Source organism: Pholcus phalangioides, unplaced genomic scaffold (assembly GCF_987345545.1).
Source record: "Pholcus phalangioides strain wild (caught in Gottingen) unplaced genomic scaffold, Ppha-v1.0 ptg000007l_1, whole genome shotgun sequence".
NCBI classification, from domain to species: domain Eukaryota; kingdom Metazoa; phylum Arthropoda; class Arachnida; order Araneae; family Pholcidae; genus Pholcus; species Pholcus phalangioides.
This window is the reverse complement of record NW_028301600.1, coordinates 5,638,104-5,663,383: the sequence shown is the minus strand read 5'-3', so window position 1 is coordinate 5,663,383 and position 25,280 is coordinate 5,638,104. Positions and strand designations below refer to the sequence as shown.

Here is a 25,280-nt window from a genome sequence, read left to right as displayed (position 1 = left end):
GAAAGAAGCGTTTTTCGTTAGTTCATGCTGTTCTTTCCAAACTTTTCTACGATTTCTGAATTCAAATATCTCAGCGAATATTGCATTCAAAAACGTGATTTTTTTTGCCTCAGGAAAGACCGTGCAACAACTTTCTAATTGGGTTTTTTATGACAGGGTGGCCGTATAAAAAGTTAATTTTTACATTTTAATAACTTTACAACCCCTTGCAACGTGAATGACGTATCTGAGGTCTACACGTTATTTGGATACGTTTTCCAAACATAAGTATGCGTAATATTCCTCTAGGATCATCGGTTCGCCAGTAAAATGCGGCAAGAGGAATCATATGGAATCACCCTGGTATTAAAAAATATATATATATACAGTATATATATATTCTATTAGTTTTTACTTTTATATTTATGAATGGATAACTCAATTCACTATACTTTTGTGAAATTTTTTCAAGTAACTCAATTTGTTATCACTTGCGGAAACGCAATGTCCGTCAAAAATGAGTTAACTTTTGGAAAAGCAGTGAATTGTAAATTATTATTTATTTTAAATTATTTTTTATACTTCCACATCCAAAACATAATGCTTGAACAGATGAGAGAGATGCTTTACTTCAGCTGAAACTACAGTATATATCAACGAAATCTGCATCATAAATCTCTGAATTCTCGTTCGGAGCTTTCAATAATCACTCTTCGATGTATCCCATTTGTTTTCGCCCAAAAAACTTCTTCAGTGACATGATTATGTATATCTCTCAGGAAAATGGCCAAGAATGTTTATCATGGGTTTGCTGGTCCTTGTGATCATCCCTTGATTTTTTTTTTTGTATGTGAGACTTGGTTTGAAATTTTGTCGTATATTTTTTAGAAGGGATATATATATATATTCCGGATTTTTCACCAACAGTGTCCGAAAGAAAAATAACTTCTATGGTTTATTTTAAAACTTATTATTGAAGAAAGAGCAGAATGTTGCTATAATGGTTGAACCTCTCAAAAATTATTATTGTGGGAGAATATATTATATAAAATTTATATAATATGTTATTATATAAAATTTATATAATATGTTATTATATAAAATTTATATAATATGTTATTATATAAAATTTATATAATATGTTATTATATAAAATTTATATAATATGTTATTATATAAAATTCTTATACGACATACAATGAAAATGTTGCCATTACTAAAATTTGCGAGCTATCTATTTTGTCAACAGAAATTTAGCCCGTAAAAATAAAAATTGAATGAAAATTTGCGTTTGGTAAAGAAAGTGCGGTTCTAACTTAAGAACATGGGTAGGCTGACCATATTCGTAGCAAAAAATTCAAAAATATATACATAATTTTATAAAATATTAGCCAATTAGTAGTTCAGCAAGGCTGTTGCATAATCCAATTAACTCTTTAGTTTAATTCATATTGACCCACTGGAAGTACTTTTAGTCCCTTGGAGTCACAGTGTGTCTGCGTCATCGTTATGTCTTTTTGTGTTTTTCGCAGTTGTTTTGATTGTATGTTTCGTCTGTTGTGTTCAGTCAAATAAAAAAAGAAACCAAAAATTAGGATCCTAAATGTGAGGAAATACGTCTCCTATTGTCAACCAAAGAGATGGCAACTAACCCTTGGCTGAGGGAATAGTCGGAGAAAAGCTCCTCTTTTTTAACAAGGCTGCGTAAAAAAAAAAATTCCCATTTTTTAATTTATCTTTCGTGAAAGATAGATGGTACTCAAACTCACCCGTTGCAAATACAGTGATACTCTCGTAAGCCGATAGGCGGAGATAGACTTGGAAGTCTGGGGGGCACGGTCATTATTGCTGGGGGGCACGATGATGATGATGTCAATTAACATATACATATATATATTAGATCAGTCGACTCCACCTTTGACGCCCCCCCCCGTATCTCCGCCCACGAGCCGAGGTTGTGTAGTGAAACCCCTATCTAAGACGGGCACTGTATGAGACGGAAACCTGTCTTCGACGGAATCAAAAAGTATTCTCTTCATAGATTAATGCTTTTATGTTTGTGTGTGTGCACCTTTTTATAAAATGGTATCCTGTCTAAAATAAAATATTATTTCAGTCTCTTGCGGTTCCGTTTTATAAATCGATACAATTGAAATAATTCATTGCAAAAAAATTATGATATAGTCGAAAAAAGGATGTTATATACAAACAGAGAGCGTAGGTATGGGCCCCACATGGGAGGGGCTGACAGGGCTCTAGCCCTGGGGCCCCGGGACAATTCTAATCATTTTTTGCCTTTTTCACGCTATAAATTAACTATAGAAGGGCTCGTGAAAAGTCTGGCCGGGGGGACCCGCAAAAGATCCCAGCCTAGGGGCCCTGCTCTAAGATGTGGGGGCCATGAGCCTAGGTTCGAACCCATAATCACCAACGAAATAGCGATGATGGGATAAGCACTCCACTCTACCACCACTCAATATTGCACAATCACCCCACGTAGTGCAAGCAAACCTACTGGAGAAAAATATGTAACAATTTTAAAAAACTGGTAATATTATATGCGTACGCCATCTATTCGTCATTTTAACAACTTCATGTGAAGAATAAATAGTCAAGAGTTTTCTTTGTTGAGAATACGTAAAAGACCGGACCATACCGCATCTGTTCCAATCATATCGCATGAAAAATAAATAAAAACAGCGGGCCAGATTTATTAATAAAAATTAATTATCATAAGAAAAATAAAATAATTAGATGAGGATGACCCCACTGAGAAAACAGACAACTTTTTTTTTTTTTTTTAAATTGTTTGAATCTCCATAATCATGAAATTCTATGTACTTTTTATTAAAATAATAAAAATAATCTAATAAATAATAATAATTATAATAATCTCGTTTTAATTTATATTATAGACAATGTCGTTGAATTCTATTGTTTGAATTATTGTTAATAGATGGCAGCACTAACCCTTATCGGCATTAAATTTCATGGTTTCATATATATATATATACACACATGGCCCCCCACATAGGGGGGGAGGGGCTGACAGGGGCCCGGGACGATTATCATCATTTTTTTGCTTTTTCAAGCTATAAATTAACTACAGAAGGGGCCCGTTAAAAGTCTGACGGAGGGGCCCGTGAAAGATCCCAGCCTAGGAGCCCCGCTACAGGATGTGGGGGCCATGTATATATATATTTCCGGAAACGCTCATTAATATCCTGAGCTTTTCTTTTCGAAATTTGAACACAAAAAATTTTCTCTATATCAGGGGTGTACTTCCTCCGGCCAGCGGGACAAATGTGGCAGGGGTTTCTATTATTCCATCCGGCCCGTGAAAGGTGCTCCGGTAGAATATATAGGTCAGTATGCTTAGACCATATTTTTCTCCATTAAAATGCGGAAGAAATCGCAGGTAAAGCCCCAGGGCCGTCATTTCAACTTTTTCCGGGGGGGGGGGGCAAAGAACATGTACTCAATTTGTATGTATATATATATACCATTTTTAGTGTATTTGCAAAAGCCAGGGGAGGCAATGGCCCCCCCGGTATAAAATGCGTATAGCCAGTATATAAAGCATTTATATACTTATTATATACTGCGATTAAGACGCATTTATATAATAAATTTATAAATGAGTCTCAATCGCAGTTTCGTAACGTCACTTCTCGGACCCCTCTTGGAAGAGTTACGCTTAAACTAACCATATTTCATCGAGAGAAATACGGGACATTGTGATTCAAAATACGGTACATTCCTAAGTATTGCTAAAAATGACGCCAAAAGTATACAAAGTTGCCAAATATTGCTGAAACAATGAAACTGGCAATGGCGGTAAATTAAGCACTACTGGAAATTGCAGTGGATTAAAATTAATTCCACGAAATAAAACGTTCAACAAGACAAATGTGGAAAATTAATATTCTTATTTATAATTATCATTATATAATTTATGAGTTAAAAAATAATTTCAATATTTGACTTCAATAAAGAATAAAAATACAAGTAGGCTTCGTGTAAAAAACGGGAAAAACAGGAACATTCTTGCAAAAAGTCGGGGCTGTCCTAAGAAATACGGGATGTATGGGCAACCCGGTTATGCTCAGAAAAAAAGGAGTTCGTCCTCCTCCCCTTTTTCCTCCTTTTATTTTGGAGTTCATATATAATGAGAAACTATCAAAATTTCTAAAAATATATATATAAAATAAGAACTTTTTGTGTGATCCCCTTCGGCTTGGAACTTCTGGGAAATCGGGATCCCTTGGGCTCAGTTACGGGTCTGGGAAATTGGGATACATACGGAATATCGCCCAAAAGCGCCGACATGAAGAATATATTGGGGGGCGGGGGGGTTGAGAAAGTTACTGGTCGTCCCGTATATACAGGACTCAAGCGCACACGCAGGAGAGAGAAAGTGCATTGCATTGTACTTTCATAAATTATTGCGGGGGCCTTAAAAAATTTATTGGTGGGGGGGCCTCAAAGGGCCTCAGTCCCTAGGTTTCGGTGCCTATGATATTGCCAATCATCGTACAAAAATTGTCAAATGCAAGTTTCCAATTACAACCAAAAAAATTGCTAAAGATGTGTAAAGTTTCCAATTACAGCAGCCAAAAAAATTATCAAAAACTAGTGAAGTTGCCAAATAGAGGAGCCAAAAAAAAATTGTCAAAGGCAACTAAAGCGGCTATCTATCGCTAAAGTTCATGGAGGTATGAATTTTATCCTTCTTGGCAAATGTCACTGAAAAATCGCCAATGTCGGGAAATAAAGTGCTATTGCAAGTGGCAATGGGTGAAAATGAAATTCAATATAAAAACATACAGTATATGTTTGACAAATATTTATAGGACTATAATTAATTATGGTAAAGTCAAAAATTATCGTAGTATAATTCATAAGTTATGAAGAAAAAATCCTAATTCTTATTATTTTTTTCAAATTCAAGTAAGAAATGTTGAAAATAATGGCGAAAATGCGAACTCTTTTATTAAAAAAGTTTTGGCGACCAAAATTATATACGAAAACGTCTCGTGAATTACAAGCCATATGGTCACCTCCACGCGTTAGGATGACCTTTTTTTCGTCTTTCAAACCAAGCGCAGTTTTGGTCTGACGCCATGGGAAATTAACTACCGAATGAGTTGTACCAGAATTTCGGAAGTGTACATGAATGTCCAACAGTCTATGTGCGTATCCAGCGTTTTGGGTGAAGTCTTAATGCTGCCATCTATTTTGAAGACTATGAGTGAGGTCCGATGATTGGATATTTTTACTGTTGTGGGTTTATTGCTCTCTGCGGCTAGACTTCGATTGCGGGGAATTCGGTTCGCATTCACGCCTCGAAGTTGGTAACCACAGAAAACCAAGTTTAACCGACCACCACTGTGCCGCAAAATATGTAAGATGAATATTCATGTTTAAAGTATTATGTAATTTAATATTATAATATAATCCTTGATTTTAATAAAGGGTAAATATGCAATTATATAGGCTTCGTCGACGATACAGGAAAAAATGGGACACCTCCACGAAAATGTCGGAATGACTAAAAATACGGGAAATACAGGTCATATGGTCACCCAGATTATGACTGAAAAATTCTGAAACGGTAGAAATTCAGCGCTACTACAAATTTCAGTGAATTGAAATGTAATTCATGGGGGAGGGGGGAAGTTAGTCATGATAAATATATGACAAATATATTACATAATGCAAATAAAAATTGCATTTTTAGTCGTAGTTTAGCATTTACAATAAGTTGGAAAAATAATATTAATCCTCGATTTTTCAGAAAATAATTAAAATTTATGATGGCTTCTTTGAAAGTACGGGAAAAAACGTGGCATTTCTATATTAAACTCTTAACGTACAGCGACGAGATATATCAGCACTGAATATATGTAAAAACTCATTCCAGCTTTCTCCCACTTTTCTCCTTTACCTCAACTGAGACACCTAGAAAACGCCTTGGTGTGCTACGAGCTCTTAACCCCTCAGCGAATACCTTCTAGAGCAGGTTGCTCTAGAGAAGGTATTGCGCGCGCATTATCTTTTTTCTTCATATTTTCCTCGCTACGGTTTGACGAGGGAAAAAAATACATTATATGTATAGGGAAAGGTATAGCTGAAAGGAGAGAGAGAATATATACAGTATATTATATTATATAGAAAGAGAGAGAGAGAGAGAGAGAAAAAAAAAACGTTCTCACTCTCAATCTTTTTTGCCTTCATTTCCTCTATGCCAGTGATTCAAAACGAAACGTGGGCGTGCCCCCTTGGAGGCGATTGAATGTTCCGGGGGGGGGGGGTAGAATCTACGGGTATAACATAGGATCCTATGGGTTAGATTGCGTTGGGGGGGGGCGATGGGAGAAAAAAATTTATGAAGAAGGGGCGATAGGACAAAAAAGGTTGGGAAACTATGCTCTATGCCAGCGGTTCTCAACCGGTGCTCCGAGGAGCCATTGGGACTCCGTGTGCACTCTCTAGGGGCTCCGCGGCCACTCGAAGAAAAATTTTTAAAAAACCGGTAAATTTGAAAAAAATAATTATAAATATTATTATATAAATAATAAAAATAAACCGGTAGCTTTGAGGAATACTTAAAAAATGGGCATAAGGGGCTCCGCCATAGAAATTATTTACCAGAAAGGGCTCCGCGAGTCAAAAAAGGTTGAGAACCGCTGCTCTATGCTAACGTCAGTTTTTGAGGTTTGTATTTAACTGTACATCTTGAGAGTCTTAATAAAACTGATATCTTTTGCATTTAAACTGTACGTCGAACAAATTTGTTGCCAAAAGCCTGTACGTAAAGGGAGTTCATATGTCGGGATGGCCATGGGTTAGGGCCGTATAACTAGGATTTTTTTTATCACAAAAGGCGAACTCTTCGGACGACCAGACGTAAACATCACCCCTCCACGACTCACTCGTTTGAATTCTGACCACGAGGTCCTGATGACGGCTCTCCATTGAAGAGCCGAAACGCGTCGACCATTCGACCAATTGAATTTATTTGTCTTAAAAACGTGGCAATTTTTGTATAAATTAGGATTTTTTAATCATTTTACCGCCCCAGCAAACTTGATTTGCCGCCCCAACCAATTGAAAGTTTGATAATTTTAAAACGGTGTTGTGTGCCCACCCAAAATTTGCCGCCCTCCAAACTTTTGCTGCCCGGGGCAGTTGCCTCCCTGCCATGGGTGACCATACATCCCGTATTTTCACGTAATTTCAGCCGTTCCGACGTTTTTGTATAAATGTCCAGTTGTTCCACTTTCTAGAAATCACATAGATGCACCTTGAAAAGTAGAATCTTTTGTTCGTATCAGCAGTCGAACTCTGGATCACGGGATGAAAGACACGTACAATATACCACTACCAATATTTATTTATTTATGCATATAATAATGTTGGCCGAGGCCTAAACATGAGAATGCGGTTGATGGTGACAGAAAAAAAGTTTTACGTCTTTCGAAAATACAAATGGCGTGGGTGAATCAACGACAGTGGAGGGGAGTAAGTTATGGTATGCGGAAAGAAGCTAAATTTAAAGCAGTCGGTGGAAGCGGAGATAAGGTGTATCTTAAGTGGACGATCAAGTCTGCTGGAGATATATGTTGGCTTGGAGATAATACCGGTGATATCGAAATTTAAATGTCCATGGAGAATTTTAAAAGCATGGTTAATCGAGAAAAAAGACGGTGAGTACTTTGAGGGAGAAGATTAAGTTCGCGTTTAAGTTCGGAGACAGACACATAGGATGACCTACTGTCCTAGATAAAGCGGGCGGATTTATTTTGTATTGATTCCAGCTTCTCGATATTGCTAGCAGTGTAGGGGTCCCAAATTTCGGAGGCATAGGAGAGGACTGGGAAATATAGGTTTGATAACAGAGGAGTCTAACATCGCGAGTAGTTTAAGGTTGTGGCGAAGGAAAAAGAGTTTATTGAGACATTTTTGATAGATTTAATCGATGCGTTTATTCCAGCGCAGGCCTGCTGAAATGATAACACCGAGGTATTTATATTGGGAAACCTGGGATATGGAGGAGTTATTGATAGAGTTTGAAAATTCAAAAGGTGAGAGTTTACGTGAAATTCTCATGAGAACCGTTTTAGAGATGTTGAGAGTCATTTGCCATGTGGAGCACCATTGGGAGATGGAATTGAGATTGTGTTAAAGACGTTCTTGGTCTGACTCGTGATTTATGGTGCGGTAGATTACGCAATCATCAGCAAAAAGTCTAGTGGTACAGTTGAGGGTTTCAGGGAGGTCGTTAATAAATATTAAGAATAGAAGTGGGGAAATTACTGATCCCTGTGGGGTTCCAGAATTTACGGTGGCCAATGGGGAGTTGTGGTCTTTGAAATGGACATATTGTTTGCGATATTTTAAGAAGGTTTTCAACCAATTAAGCAATTGAACGTTTAAGCCGAGTGTGGAAAGTTTAAAAAGTGCCTTATATCGTGGGGAACTTTGTCATATGCTTTTGAAAAATCTGAAAAGAAAATGACGTCAGTTTGTAAGTTTTTATAGATGGCTCCCGACAGGTCATTGATGAATAGGGCCAATTGAGATGGAGAAAAGAGATGGAGAGTGAACATCTAAAACCATGCTGATTAGGGAAGAAAAATTTTATGGAGTCAAGATGGGCACGGAGATTTCCTTTGCTATAATGTGTTCAAGAATCTTACAGCAAGATGAAGTGATTGCAATAGGTCTGAAATTGAGGTCATCGGTAAGAGGACCAGATTTGTGAATTGGAATGATTTTGTTTGTTTTCCAATCAGAGGGTAGAATGGAGGAATTTAGAGAAACATTGAAAATAATCAAAATATAGTCAGCGATTTCTTCAACACAGAATTTGAAAATGTAGTTAGGGATTCTATCCGGGCCCAAAGAGCGAGGTTTGGGTTTTTTCAGTAATTTAATGATGCCCTCCCTAGAGATAAAGATTGGGTTCGAGTTGTGAATGGAGTCAGTGAATCAGTATTGTAGGGGTGTGGGATCCAATGAGAAAACGGAGCAGAATGCTAAATTGAACTCAGTGGCGATATCCGCAGGCGAAAAGACGTCTTTAGTTGAAGTTTTGAGAGATGGGGGGCCAGCTGATTTGGGACGGAGGAAGTTCTAAAATTTATAGGGATTGGTTTTGAGATAATTTGGTAAAGAGTGAGAAATATATTTAGTTTCTTGAAAAGAAATGAGGTCTTTAAGGTTTTGGGTGTAGGCAGAAATTGCGTATTTAAGTGAGTGGGATTTGTTTACTTTGTATTTGATGGCGGTACGGCGAATTTTTCTCTTTTAATGAATGATATATCTATTGATCCATGGGGGTTGAAAATGTACTTAGAAGAGACATTCTTACTGGGAACTGCAGCTAAGCATTTGAGGACTGTCGATTTGAAAGTGGCCCACAAGGTATGAATGTTGTTAGAGGAGGAAAGCGATAAGAAATTGGAGAAGTGGGAACGATGAGTATTTTGCATGAGGGGGTAGTTGGCCTTATTGAAATTTGGTTTGGTAGTAAGTTTGTAGGAGGGAATAGATTGCTGAAGGGAAAAATTAATTAAGGGGATTTTGTGGTCCGAACAACCCTCGAAGATGGAGGTGTCAAGAACTGGAATCCGACTGGAAGTAGCAATGACATCCAGAATTAAACTGGAGTGAGATGTAATTCGAGTTGGTTCGTAATGCGTAAGGAGCGAAACAAACACACAAATAAACAGCGATTTAAAATTCTATTTTTTAAGTCATATTTGAAAAATCGCTTTCAGTGTAATAATGAACTTTGAATGATGTGATTGGTGTTGCTGAACAATTCCATTAAAATGATTGGTATTGCTTCAACAACATGAGCACATATGTTCCGTCGTCTCTGCTCCTAATCAATACCCGGATAATTAAAATCCCTTAATATAACTACCCTCTTATGTTTACATATGTAAGAAATTTCATCATGAAGCTTGGGTTGATAGTTTGGGTCCCCTATTCGATGGGTTATAGCAAACTCTTACTATAAATTTATGACTCTTTTTGTTTTCACACACACACACAAGCTTAACCCATGTAGTTTCAATATCACTACTCTGTACGTTAGCCTAGCCTGCAAACATGATTTGACGTAAATCAAGACTTCTCCTACTAAATTTGTTTCTGAAAAAAAAGTAAGGTATCCAGAGATGTGTAAGAATATTCATTTTTCCAATGTTTGCCCAATATTCTGTAATGGCTATCAAGAGCCTCCAAAAGCTATCATAGTTTCTAAAATGTCTTTCTTGTTTATCAGGCTTTTTTCAATTTTCCCTATGATATAGTATCAATTGAGAAGCTATCCCTGTCAGAGATAGTCCCAGCATAAAGAGAATAAAGAGGAATAGATTATTCCCCTTTTATACTGTGTTGATTACCATTTACTAACCCACACTTTTGTCTACCTGGGCCGGTAGTGAAAGTCTAACCTAAGCCCACCATAAACCACCTACCCTTCCCCCTCCTATTTAGGTGAATCCCATCCCAATGAAGCCTCCCATCAGAGAATGTAAGAAGCTCCAAAAACTTAACCCCCAAGAGCGGAGCAAATGTCTTTCAGTCCTGCGTTAAAGCGACGGATCCTACTTCTATACCCTTGGCAGCACTGGAATCACTGCCACCTCTGAACCCCCTCCCGAGCAGATACTAATAGGTGTCCCTGTACTCTAGCAGAGACTCACCAATATCCACCCCTACCTGGTTCGTTCTCATCCGCAAGACTACCCTTTCCCGGAACCTGCGCCTACGAAAAACGTTTTGAGAGGTGCTAATCTTTCCACCCCCCCCCCCCAGGACGACAACGGCACTCTAAACGCCGTAAATCCCCACACACACTGTTGCCCAGTTCCCTAACCATAGATTTACCCAATATAATTGCACCATCCTCCTTTCCCCATCAATTTCGTCCACAACCTATCATTCCCCCCTCTGAAATGTACTTGTTCGTGGACATTACTACTTCGTCGACAGGTTGCTCTATTATCCCCGGGTTCTCTAAAACTCTCTTCCGTAACCCATCAACCTCAAACCTAGACCTCTCTAAACAACCCAAGAGAATAGGCCTATACAATAGAACCTCTCCATAACGGACACCCATGGAACCAAAACTTTTGTCCGCTAACGGGGAGTGTCCGCTATACACAAAAACCTCGTCTATACGACTTTCACGTTTATACGACGTTTGCTTCAGTCGCAATTGAGTCGTATATGTTACTGCGTCTAAAAGTGATACTCCGGTTGTTATTATATACATGCATAATCATCAATCGTCTCGATATATATATATAAAGAGAGCTTGATTAAATTTCACTACATTTATCACTTTCGCCCGCGATTATGCATAATTCCCAAATAAATTTGGAAAGTCTGATGAATTTGGAAAAAAGAATTATAACCTTTATTTTCTTCAATTAAACCAATTTAATTATTTTTACCCTTACATGATACGTGCACTACACATATTTTGCAATAAAAATTAAATTAAAATAAGTGTGAGGAAAAAATAAACGTTCATAACATTATCAGTCTTGTAATGTTGGCTTTCTTCACACGTATCAGTATGTGCAAACAAAACCAACATTACCAAGTGGAATCAGCATCCTGGACCATAGTTATGTGCGGTGAATCAAGTAATTAATTGACGGATTATCATATTTACCAATACGAGAGAGCTTAGGATTATACATAATCACTGTTGAATATGATAAATTCTCAATTTATGAACAAAAATTCACAAACTATAGTTAGGAAAAAAATTAGAGTTTTTGCCTGCTTTTATTGTCTGCTATCGAGTGTCCGCTAATGGGAGGTGTCCGTTAAGGGAGGTCCCACTGTACACTCAATGGCAGCACCTATTGAGTGTGTATATGAATTAATTTAAATTAAAATAATTTTAAATAACATAACGATGTAAGAATTATCAGTTTTGTAGTGTTGGCTTTTATAACTCCACATGTCCAAAAAAACACAAACAACCAGAGTAATTATAACTTGATGTGTAAATTAAGCTGTTAGCAGCCTATTACTTCATGGAGCGAAATATTTACCTTTCTGCAAAGTAAAATAGCCTTACATTAGTACTATATATTTACGTTCTGTTATCTTGTGTGTCTATAAATATTTAGTATTGCAACTGTTAGCTCGGTCATACTAAACATGAACAAAGTACTGAATAAGAAAGCACTTATAGCTACAAATACGTAACAGGTTTGGGTGAAAAATTGTGTGTGTGTGTGAGAGAGAGAGAGAGAGATACCTATTTAAACCTTAGTGATGGCCTGCGCCCCACCCTGGAGTTCCCCGGAGCTCAAGTTGGGGAACACTTCTCTATACAAACTAATAGAAATAGTTAGTTTGACGGATAAATGAAAATCAACTGAAAAAAATGTTAATTTGATGTCTTTAAAAACAAAAGTGACCTAGACCTAGAACTTTTCGTGTAAGATTATGAAAATGACGAATAGAAGTAGTTAGTTTCTTCCCTTATATGTCTGAATCTACCTCATCCAGATCAGGTAATCTAGCATTAACTTGATGCAGGGCCGGAATTAGAGGGGAGCAGGAAGGGGCGGTAGTAGGTGGGAACAAAGGACACTGTTATAAAATTATCGAATTTTGAAGTTGTGGGGGTGACAAAATCATGTTTGCCCCGGGCGGCGCAAAACAGTTACGGTCCTGCTTTATGAAAATGATAGTATCTCGTTACAGGAAAAACAAAACTTTATTCAAAACATTTCTGTACAAAATATTATGGTATAAAAAAAGCTCTACTTCTCAATATGTATTTACAAAGTCTAAAGATTCTTCATCTTTTTAGATTATAGATATATGACGTATATACATTTAAAGAGGAAATAATTAATAGAAACTTTAAAAAGGTATAAGCATCTCACACACGAAATTTATCTTCAGTCTGAATCGCCGCCTCCCGATTTAACACGAGCTACCATTCCTGTAAAATAGTTCGCATAGGATTCCAAAACAGTAGCGCTGGAAAAAAATGAATAGGGTTAAAATGTAAAAATACGAAAAAAAAGAGAGATAAAAATTTCGAAATCTCAGTTTCCTGACGCTAATGGTCATTTGCGGTCAGCGTAACACGTTTCACAAGTTATAGCCTCGATTGTACACAATCGGCCATCGTTAATCGACACTTCGATAATCGAGTTTCCTTTTTTTCACCCCGCAAATGTACGGCTTTTTATTATTATATAGTGTATAATGAAACCAATTATATGTAAATTTCTCCGTATATACGCTACTGTAATTATTACTTTCACACCTCGAGATCGTTATTTTTTCGACTTCGGATAAATAATTCACTTTAGGTAGATGCAATAGAGTGAAATCCTCCATTTCTAAGTTCAGCTGGCATATCTTAAATTTTTGACGCAGCTGCAACAACTACTGTGTCTGCAAGATGTTACAGACCTCGGCAGTCTTGTTGCTAGAAATGACTACGGAATGCGCGAGGCTTGTTTTATTGGGTCATGAGTCATTTATGAGTCTAATGCACTGTATAAATTGATTCATCTCAAGTATGAAAAATAGTTTTCGTAGAATTTATCAATTTTGTAATACCTGTAATTATTAAAGAGATTAGAAAGAGTGACAATCATGTGGTGGACTTCCTTAACGTCAACTAAAACTCGGAACATATTAACACACAAACATTAGTACAGGATTTTCCATTTACAATAGAAGTCACGACTCAATTTTATTTCTCAATTTATGCGGTTTTATTTGATTGAAACACGTGTGAAGAACTAAATGGGGAGGATTTAACTTTTTTTGTTACATGGTTTAGATACGTCAGATAATATGAAAAATAAATAAAATAAAACATTAGAGAAAATACAGAATGTGTTACTTACACAAAAACGACGCGACCCCTGTTCCTATCTTTTGGTGGATGCCAGAGCAAAATGACTTTCTTTTTAGGAACTGGATCAGCATGGCTGATAGCTGAGCAAGGCAAAATTGTTGTTCCTTCGACGGGGAACCAATCGCCAATTCTTTCATGGGTACGAGGATCTATCGCTGCGATTAAGAATCCCTTGAAACGTGATCCCGAAAGCTCCACTGTAAAATATGCATACAATATAAAAATCATCGCTTCGACTCTTAAATTATCTAATTAATATCAATAAATAATCCATTATAATGATCGATCAATCAATAGGGATATTATTCGAGTATTTGTAGTTCTACTTGTTTCTGAAATTTGAATATGTCCTTGGTTACGTCATGTAATGACTTCCTTCTAAACTCAACTTCTACAATGAGCCACTGACCTTTCGGAGACGAATTACTTTCGATATATTGACAGATGGCCTCATCTGAGGTGATTACGCAGGTAGCTGTTATGGTCTGTGGGCCAAACGATCGTATTTTTCTGATATCAAAGAACTGGGTTAGTTTAGCGAACTAGAAAGTGTAACAAAAAGGCGTTCGTTTTTTAATAGTTTTACCCAGCCAGCAAACAGATCGATTTCTAAACGCAATAAAAAAGGTATTTTGTTTCATTTTATAAAGGCCATTTCAACTGACCGAAAGTTGTGCCTATTTGAAGTTGTGCTATATAGGAAATAGTTGTGTGACCCCTGTAAAAAAAATATTCATATTTCTTGGATGCACTACTACCGTTGTAACTATCACGCGTCTACGAAAAACTGAGAATCCAAAAACAACCAAGAAATATGAATATTTTTTTTACAGGGGTCACACAACTATTTCCTATATAGCACAACTTCAAATACTAGTCAAAAACTAGAGATACGGCACTGTTGATATTTCTATATGTAACACCTGCATTTCCTTTATCGTAGTTAAGTTGTTATAAATAGTATATAACTTACAACAACCAAACAGCTAATATCGTTTTTATAATAATAGAGATGCACCAGTTAGAAATATGAACAGTGTCACATCACTAGTTGACTACTACATTGACCTCTGAGTGGTGTCAATGTAGGAGTGGGGGGGGGGGGACAGGGGAGAATGTGTGAGTAACATTATATATCGACGAGTGAGGCGAAATCATTGCAACAATAGAATTGGGGAACTTTATTTGCTCAAGAACATATGCGTAACTAACTCAAATCTTAGTTGTTGTTTGCAGTATCCGTAGAGGAGAGACGTTTGTTTGTACTGTCGTGCTTGCAAGATAATGTAGCTTGCAGAGCTTAACCTTATCAGTTGTCAATATACAACCGTGTTTGCGGAAACATCAAACGACAACTTCGATTTGCGTTAGTAATTGTTACGCACGCAAGAATAAAGTTCTTCGATTTCATTCATGCGATACCTCATGTTCATGATATACAACAAGGAAAAATGTCATCTCATGGCCGTTTTTTTTTTAATTCCCGTTTTTCGTGGATGGGACGTCATTATCAGTTATTTATTAGAGTGAACTACACGTGGGGTTTCTTGTTTATCACGATTATAAACGTTACTACATAGGTAACTGCACACGATGAATAAGTCTGGTGCGATCGTCACGATACAAAAGTCGTCACGCGAATTAAAAGTCAGGCATCCACTGTAGTTGTAGAACAGGAAAAATTGTGGTTGCGCATAAGCAACATTAAGTACAGAAGTGACAAAATGTATTGCTTTATAAAAAAAAAAAAGCTGTGGCAAGATATTTTAAGCGGCTTTGCAAAAAAAACTTAGTTGCTGGATAAATTTGCTATATTCGCAGTCTCATAAATTGCTTTAAAAAAATTGTGAAATATAATATATATGTATAACCTCTAAAGGAGAGAGAGAGAGAGAGAGAAAAAAAAAAGCTACAAAAATAAATTACACTAAAAATTGATAACAATGCACCAGTAAATATGTTTACACATCATTAAATCATACCATTATATCATTTTTAATAGCGAATTAAAATGCGTTGTATTTCTAATTAAAAATAGATCTAGCTTTAAATTAAGATACAGTAGGCCTATACAGGGAGTAAAGTCGGATTGTTATACACCCTTTATGTTTTGCACTGTTGGTGATAGAAATATACTTTCGATTAGAAAAAAGTATTAAAATAACGTGCCCATTTTGTCATTCATTTTACTTGTGGCAGTAGATATACTGAGATACAAAATTCTAATTTTTTTATACGTTCCCCCTATTCTCTAACTTTCAATTAAAAAATTGTTGTCTTGTCTCTTCTGAGCTCCAAAAACAATTCCATGTTTCTAAGTCCAATATTCGCTAAGATATTGTTCATTTAAAGTTAAGGAGACATATCAGAATTTAGAAAAGTATTAACAAACTGACTGCAACTGCAAAAGAATGTTTCGAATTTTTCCTCCAGTTTGTCCCTAAATATAAACTGTTCTTTCCCTCATTTTCAGTGAGTTTTGAATGCGAAATTATTCTATATCTGATTTTTCTATACATTAATAAGGGTGGTTTTTCTTGTTCCAGAAACTGAAGCTTACCGTATTTTAACTTGTATAACAAACCATCGTGCATAAGGAACCCCCTGATTTTTTGGGCTTAAAATTTAGAGAAAAAGGTGGAAAATATATATCTATATAATACTATCCATGTATAAGAAAACCGCTCCCTCCCTCCAATTTTTGGGACACAATTTTTGGCAAAAAATAGCTCCTTATACAGTAAATAAGAAAATTATCATGTGAAATATAAATGAGTTTGATAACAGAGATGCAAACGTGCACATTCTAGCGTGACTAAGCACCTCCTCACACGGGGATACTTTAATCGAACTCAAATAGCCTCGACTTGATAGTTGTGCTTACTTGAACGAGTCGAGTTGCCCGTTCTACCTCACACGGCGCTACAAAAAAGAAATCTGAAAGCCTAGGAAAATGGGTAAAAACGACAGTGTTTAGTTCACCTCCTCATCTCCCTATACATTATGCCTGGGTAGGAGAAAAATTTAATTTTTGGTCATTCTCTAGCAGGGATGTGAAGTTGATATTTTATTATAATTATAAATAATTACCATTCTACACTATTATTTCCGAAAAAAAGGATAAATAGAGACGAAAAGGATGCGTACATTGAAACTAGCAATCATCGTACACTATTCGTTACTGCCAACGGGAATCGGATTCCTTGCATTATACAGAATTAGAAAAGAGACTTAGCTGGAATTAATAAATCGGCTGCTTTACCTGTCAGCCTTGATAAGTGGCTGCTAATAATCCTTAATTAAGGTAAGTGAAATTCACGTTGTAAATATCCAATATTTTGGAGGGAGTTGTACAATGAAACTCATCTTAACGGAGAACCCTCACATGCGGTAGGATGAACCATAAGTTATCAATACACCACCAATCAACTGCTTCATCAAGGGGACACCAGTATCGTTTAGTAAGGAAGCACTCCGTGTTGATTTGTCGCAGGGAGTTTTACTCTCTAATAGGTTTGTTAATAAATGGAATAACGTTTATCTCCAGGGGGCGTGAATTCTAACAAAACTGACATGTTTAAAAAGAAGTACGATAAAGATATTAGGATAAATCAAGAAGCGATCCACACTTGGATGCATAGTGTCCCACAATCGACTGACGGTTTTAAAAATGGGATAGCAAGAAAACGGTGATAGATATTGTAGTCAATCTTGCGGAACATATATGTGCGAAGTCAATAATTTCAGCTACGCTATTCATGTTGCAAGGGGTTGTATAGTTATTAAAATGAAAAAATAACTTTATATATGGACACCCTGTGCAAAAAAAGCCAATTAGAAAGTTGTTCCCATTTCTCTTTTGATGCCAAAAAAAATTGGCTTCTTTTGCACAGGGTGTCCATATATAAAGTTATTTTTTCATTTTAATAACTATACAACCCCTTGCAACATGAATAGCGTAGCTGAAATTCCTGACTTCGCACATATATGTTCCGCAAGATTGACTACAATATCTATCACCGTTTTCTTGCTATCCCATTTTTAAAACCGTAAAACGATTGTGAGACACCCTGTAAGACAACCATAATCTTTTTTATGGGTTGTGTATTTTATATTATTAATTTTTTTTTTCTTTTATATTGGGTTTCTGTATTTTAGTTTTATTTTACATCCATATTTTTGAGCACCCTTTATTTCAACCACCTCGTTGCGCAATTCGCCTATTGTGGCCTTCGTGCTTGTATTTGTATAACAGTGAAGATATTCGGAGTATTTCGTTATGTCGCTGCACCAACACACACCGTCGATCAAATTAATATAACATCTGTGCATTTTTTTGAAGACTGACCCAGTTAATTGAAAGAAATCCATAAAGGATTACTGTACTATATAAGAAATTGTAGTAAGAGCTGTGATGGAGAAATAACAACTCTCACAACCCGATTCAAAACCGGTGCAAGAGCAACGCCTAAGGGTCAAACGAAGGTGGGGTCGAACACGAAATTAAAAAAAAAACGTACGAGACATTTACTTGACGTTAGAGGTCAGCTATTGTTTGTAGGGAAGTTACTTTCACTTTAAGATTAAACAAACAGCTTTCATCGTGATCTTATCGTATATGATCTGTACTTTCTCTTTTTTCTGCAATGTGCTCATTGATAATTGAATTATCCGCACTTGCAGAATCATTTGTCATTTGCTCCAATACGGAGCAAGTTGTAATTGAACTTGATATCCTCTTATACAGCTCATACGATATAACCTCAAAAAATTGTACGAGACAAATATTATTCGGCCTGTCTTTTTAGGCTTGACCGACTGAAAAACTTGAACTATGTATTTTTTTTTTATTCTAAACGATTTACAGATTCCGACAGGTAACCACCATCGTGACCATTACTTATTCCAAGTGCCAAATATGAATCTATCCATCCAAATCGATAATCTCATGCTGAATTTTAAATCAACGACTACGTGAAATCAAGTTTATTATTGAACGGAAGCTATATGTGTTACGCACTATACAGGATGCATAGCTAGCTAACAGCACACACCGCAAATTACTGGCAAACCGTTGATCCTAGAGGCATGCTTCCAATTAGAAAAAACATCCAAATAGCGTGTAGAACTCAGATACATTCATATTGCAAGGGGTTGTATAGTTATTAAAATAAGTGAAATTAACATTTTATAAGCACACCCTGTGCTCAAAAACCCAATTGGAAAATTGTCGCCGTGTTTCTCCTAAATCAAACAAGAAAAATTCCACGTGTCTAAATGCAATATTCGCTGAGATATTTGAATTAAAAAACGGAGAAAGCTGAGAAAAAACATAAATGCGAGTAAAACCACTATCTCTCCTATATACAGGAGGTAGTAGTGTATATAGGAGGTAGTGGTAAAACACGTTTTATGCGGTATATGCTCGTCATTGCCAAAATAAGAGGGTTTTAAGAAGGCTAGATATACAAATACAAATACAAATACAACGCCACAACAGGCAAAATGCCTAACGAGGTGGCTGATAAAAAGATGCCCATAAAAATATGGTTGTCATATGTTTCAAAAATACAGCAACCCAATTAAAAATGCAATTAACAATGCAATTATCTTGGAATTGCCGAAATACCAAGCATCAAGTTAGGTAAGATATCTCGTAAATGTCGCTGCGAAGGTTAATGGACATTATTATCTCAACGCCAAATGTTCATCAGCATTTATAAACAGTAGATTGTTATTAATTGGGGTAAATCGAGAAGCTATCCATACTTAGAATAAGACAACCATAAGTACTCTTTATGGGCGTTGTATAATATTTTATCACGTGTATACATTGTTTTTAATTTTTATTAATTGCATTTTTAATTGGATTGCTACATTTTCGAAATATATGACATCCATATTTTTATGGGCATCTTTTTCTCAGCCCCTCGTTGGGCATTTTGCCTGTTGTGGCGTTGTATTTGTAATTTTAATGAGAGAGAGAGGTTTTCAAATCTATGATAAGGTTTTGTGTGAAAACCTCTGAATTGTACTTGTACGGATATTATTATAATTGGATATTAATTGTAATTAATATTTATTATAATATTAATATCTTATATGCGTGTTAAAATATAATTTAAGAATGCAAAAGATAATAACTTCAAGATAAGTGAGAGTTAATATGAAGAAAGGTAGAGATAGATTTAAGTTGGTGTAAATTTCAGGTATTGTTTGATGTGTTTTTGTAGGTAATTTATCTTGTAATATAAATATTACCTATTTCTTATACATTACGTGTGCTGTTATTTAAAAATGTGATACCTCATAATGTACATGCTTTTGTTTTGTTTTTTTTTTCAAAATAAGCTGTAATATGTATGCAGTTATAATAATAAACTATAAATACATATAACAAATATAATAACTTTGAATATTTTCCTAGAATACAGCAATTGATAACAAAATATCTAAAAAAAAATTTCTGCTGTCCTCAGGAGAGATACAGGACAACAATTTTCTAATTGAAAGTTGGAGGACAAGGGACCGTATAAATATTCAGATTTTTTTATTTTGTGACGCTCTGTATTTTCCCTCTCAAAACTGGTGCAGGGACAGCCTTCTTGAGTATTTTTTAAATTAGAGTCATACCTCTACGACGGACGGTTGATGAGATTAAGGTCGTGCTAGCACTTACAGGGCACCCTGTATAACTGTGTGATTCATATATTTCGCGTATTATTGTTGATAATCAGAGTATTTGTCTCAGTAGTTTTTCAACTTCCGTTGACCTGATTGGGAAAAAATTCAAGGAATTTAAATATTTATAAAATTTAATGCTGAGAGAGAGAGAGAGAGAGAGAGCCTTCCCACTCTATTTTCGTAAGATTACTGGAGACATACAACAGATAAAATAAATTTTATGGCATGAAAAAAGCTTAGATTAGTGTTTCAATAAATTGAAGCTCAAATTAAACAATCGACCAATGAGATGTGGTGAAAAATTTTGAATTCAAGTTTTTAAATTCTAACATTTTTTTCAACTTTTAAACCATTAGATGGCGCAACAGAAATCACTAAATTCTCTTCAAAAAATACCTTATCTTTCTTTTTTAACGAAGTAGGATTTATCCGATTTTTAGCAAATGCAAATTAAGGGGTATTAGGAGAGATGTTCCACTGAGAAATCAACTGTAGAAAATATCTGAACTAGTCATTGCTAAAATTTAAAGGAGTAGAGGTATCTCGGCAATTCCCCTTAAAAAGATAAGTATATTGTACAAAGTATATTGTTATTTCATTGTATTTTCAAAGTGTTGTTGTTATTATATAGACTGATAAGGGACGATTCTAGGTTGCGGTGTCGCAGGGCATTCTTCTTTAATAAGGTTGTGAATAAATGAAATAGCTTATCCCCAGGAGTCGTGAATTCTTACACTCAATTGACAAGTTTAAAAGGAACTACGATAAACATATTGAGATAAATCGACAAGCTATCCATTCTTAGATAAGACAACTGTAACTATGGTTTTTTATTGCTCTTATTGGGTTACTGTTTGTTGATATAGTTTGGATATATTTGACATCCATAGTTTTTATGGGCATCTTTTTTAGCCACCTCATTAAGCAAAATTTTGTCTGTTGTGGCCTTTGTATTTGTAATTATTAGGGCTGGTCCGATTAATCGGGTTAAAAATCACCGATGAAATTTTAGTTGTGTTAATCGACTCTATTAATTCGGTTAAAATTCAATTAAAATTGTCATTAAGAGTATGTAAATTAACTTTAGTTACTTGATGAAACCGATTAGATGCATTAAATAATGTCCCTCTCCATAATCTTTTAGATAAGAGATCATATTTAAATATCATATCATGAATCAATAATTTCATCAATTTTTTTTAGGATTGGGAAATACGAGTCGGTTCAATGAAAACTTAGGGAAGGATTTCAGTTCAAAATTGAGTTTGATTGGAGTTTTAAAAGAAAAGCTCAAAATATATTGTCTCCACTGTGAACATCAGTTTTGGCGTTCGGGAAACATGTTCCTTCCCCCCCCCCCGGGACCATTTGGGAGCGAAACCCCCTCTTAGATATTTCCTACAGTTTCCGAAGGAAACAAGCAACAAACACAGTATGGAGATCGAAAGTTGTTCCGAAATCAGTGGCTAACCTCAAATAATCGATTTTTTTTTTTTTTTTAAAAAGACAAGATCCGAAATTGCAGGATATGGCAAAATGTGTTCAACGTATTTAATTGCTTCAGAGGGCAGCCAGAATTTCTTAATCTATTCCTACATTTGTTCACATCTAGAAAATAGGTGCTTGAAACGAATGAAATATAATTATTTTTATAGCATCAATTAATATCACCAATACTATGTTTGTTATGAATGGTTAGAGTACAAAAATATTCGATTAAAACTTGATTAATCAGTCGATTAATCGATTAAAACTTTTTGATTAACAATTAAAAATTTCAATCGATTCTCAGCCCTGGTAATTATTCATAAATACAGTATTTTTATGAAATAGATCCTTAATATGTCATAGCATTTGTTCCTTTTCGAATCCCTTATAGTCTTCGTGTTTACAAACATCATTCAAGAATCCTACAAGAGGAGAATGTAAAATATTTTAAATGATTTCTTGACCCTAAAATGTTGTGTGCCCCGCGAGCATGTGAATAGGATACTGAGCAAAAAGGACAACCTACGAGAAAAAGGACACTGCAATATGTGCAAACATTAGGCTAAATTGTGACTGAATAAGTGTTATATTCTAAAGTACATATACTTGGACAAAAAAATCCATAACTCACCATATATTCCATCAGTACGATAGTCATAATGACTAGAAGAAGCTATAAAACGATGCGGGGATTCTCTCGGATTCTGTGGTTCAGTTCCATAATGTCTCGGTATTAAAGATTCACAAGCTTCAGCCGGTGCACCTTGAGGAAATCCGAAACTTAACGGGAGCACGGCAATCGAAAATACTGCGAATAGCAGCACCAAAAAGAGTTGGAACGGGACCTCCATTGCACAAGCAGCCCAACAACGTTTCTGTTACGCACACCACACTAGAACTAAAACCTTTCTGGGACGTCATTTTCTTCTCGATACATAAAGTTCACTTAAACGGGGCCAAAAGCGAGACGTATAATAATAAGAAGAAAAAAAAACACACTTTGCCGAATTCTTTCTTGAAACCACACCTGCTACTGCACGAAACCGATAGACACACCCGAGTGACCAATAGACCCTCCGAATAGGTCACTATTACGGGTCTGCATGGACGGACATTTCAAGGTCAATAACTTTGAAAGCGAAATTTTCTTTTGCTCACGGAAATAATAAGAAATGATGCAATTTCAGATTTTGGTTTTTTTAATTTTGAACCCATGATTTATGGTATTTTCCGTCATTGTTATGAAATAATGAAAGTTATAAAAGTTAACATGAAGTGGTGCATAACTGATATTTTATATTCACGCTCCCGTCAAAGGCTCGAGTGACTTTCTTCCGCGATGTGCAGGAAAATTTATTGTAATTCTGAAAAACAAAAAATTGGGGCAGGAATACTAAAATTTTACGTTTACTTACGAGCACGCGGTAGGTATGAAAATTTCCGTGTTATCTTTAAAATTATTAAAAAAATAAAAAAAATGATAAAAAAAAAGAAACCGTATATGCTATGTTATATTGCTCTGAAAGTACTATATAAACATGATAAAATGACCAAAATGGAATGTTCGTAGAAGTTCGACCGCAATCACCAATCCTCGATTTATTGCTTCATTCACGAAGAGATATATTTTGACAGAACAATAGAAAATGACCAAACAATGACAGGATTTCCCAAAAATATATATATACACACGTGTAAAATTCGGCTTGAATATGGCGTATTATTCACGAGATTATAGAAATGATATTGAAATGTTAGAGTATAAGGTCTGATCCGATTTCTTTTTGCTTTCAACTTTGATACAAACTCTTGACTTATTCATATTGGACAGGACAAATAAAAATGAAATTTTGTGTCATAGTGAAATTTGTGTCGTTATGGAATTGGGTTGTCAAGTTAAAATATCAAAAATGGAGTCTATAGAACTGATACTGGTTATTATGTAGCATAAACCGTGATATATAACCACCCACCTATAATTCTCAAGCATCGTTTCCCATAAGTGGCAAACTAAAATATATTTCCTGTTTTAATCGACGCTTTTGTGTGTCTTACTACTTATTCCACGTATCTTTTGTAATTTACATGCAAAACGGTCGAGTGGTTATGTGTTCCTTCGCTCTAAATGTACTTGACAATACAGTTGATTTTTATTCATTTATTCATAGTCCTGTACATATGTCACTTATCAATAAGCCCTGCTTCAAAAAAATTCAAAAATAAACTGTCTATGAAAAATAAGATAAACATATTTCAAGTTAGAATGTATCAGACAAACAAACGAGTTCATTCCGATCATAAGGTTTTGTGCAAACAAACCGCAGTTAGCAACACAAAGCTTTAAGCATACAATTCATCTCGTGTAACAAGATAAACAATATTTTACAGTCATGTGTCACCTATTAGTTATAGCCAACAACTCTCTTTCATACCTACTTCTGAAACTAGTAGGAAAGTGTGTGTGTGTGTATGGTTATACTTTTATTATCTTTGTAACAGCACTCGTATAATTACAGGACTGAGATATTATCACCGACAGCTTTTTCTCCCATCGAGTTAGACCGGTTTATGAAGAAGCCGATGGGGATAATGAAAGCTTTATAAATATGATAATCACAATGATAAAACTCCCTTTTGATACAATAAAAACTCAAACAAAACAGCATTGCGTAGTTATTGGCACCTGAGCATAAAACGTGTTATTAATACAAAGTTGAAGAGCGTCATTGGATCCAGAAACTGGGAGATTCTATGTCTAATTTTCAATACTCATTTACGAGAACCTTGTATCATCCCGCTTAATTTTCAATAGAGGTGCAAAAGGAAAATTTTTTCTTTCTTGGAATCACAAAAAATAATAAAAAATAAACATGAAAAATGCAAATTCTCAAATCTCTCACGACCGAACGAATGAATTTTCTTGGACGAAATTTGCTGTGTAGTTGGAATGCAATATGCAACTATTAAAACGTGAGCATAATACATAACGGTAGGGCTTCGTGAAAAATACGTGAATCAGCGAATTGGCAAAAGCAAGAGTTTCCTTCTCTGCCTCCTTGCTTCAACTACGAACGCTTATGTTGAAAATCCTGACTAGTCATTTCATTCGACATGTTCGAAAGGAGGCTTTTAAATTATGGTCAGCTATGGTGAGCCGTGGAAAGGTAAAAAAAGGATGGAGAAGTTTATTGAATTCTCTAAATTC

At 35.6% G+C, this 25,280-nt stretch overlaps 1 protein-coding gene across 1 annotated transcript; it reads right to left on the bottom strand.

Annotated features, from left to right (window-relative positions):
- Window positions 1-12,784: 12,784 nt before the first annotated feature.
- LOC149084835 (ferric reductase 1-like) lies at window positions 12,785-22,958 on the bottom strand. Its single transcript, XM_089233856.1, has 3 exons — window positions 22,707-22,958; window positions 13,893-14,100; window positions 12,785-13,008 (listed from the first exon to the last, which is right to left on the bottom strand). Exons 1-3 carry the CDS (start codon window positions 22,924-22,926, stop codon window positions 12,927-12,929), a joined length of 510 nt encoding a protein of 169 aa, XP_089089982.1. The 5' UTR covers window positions 22,927-22,958; the 3' UTR covers window positions 12,785-12,926.
- Window positions 22,959-25,280: the final 2,322 nt, after the last annotated feature.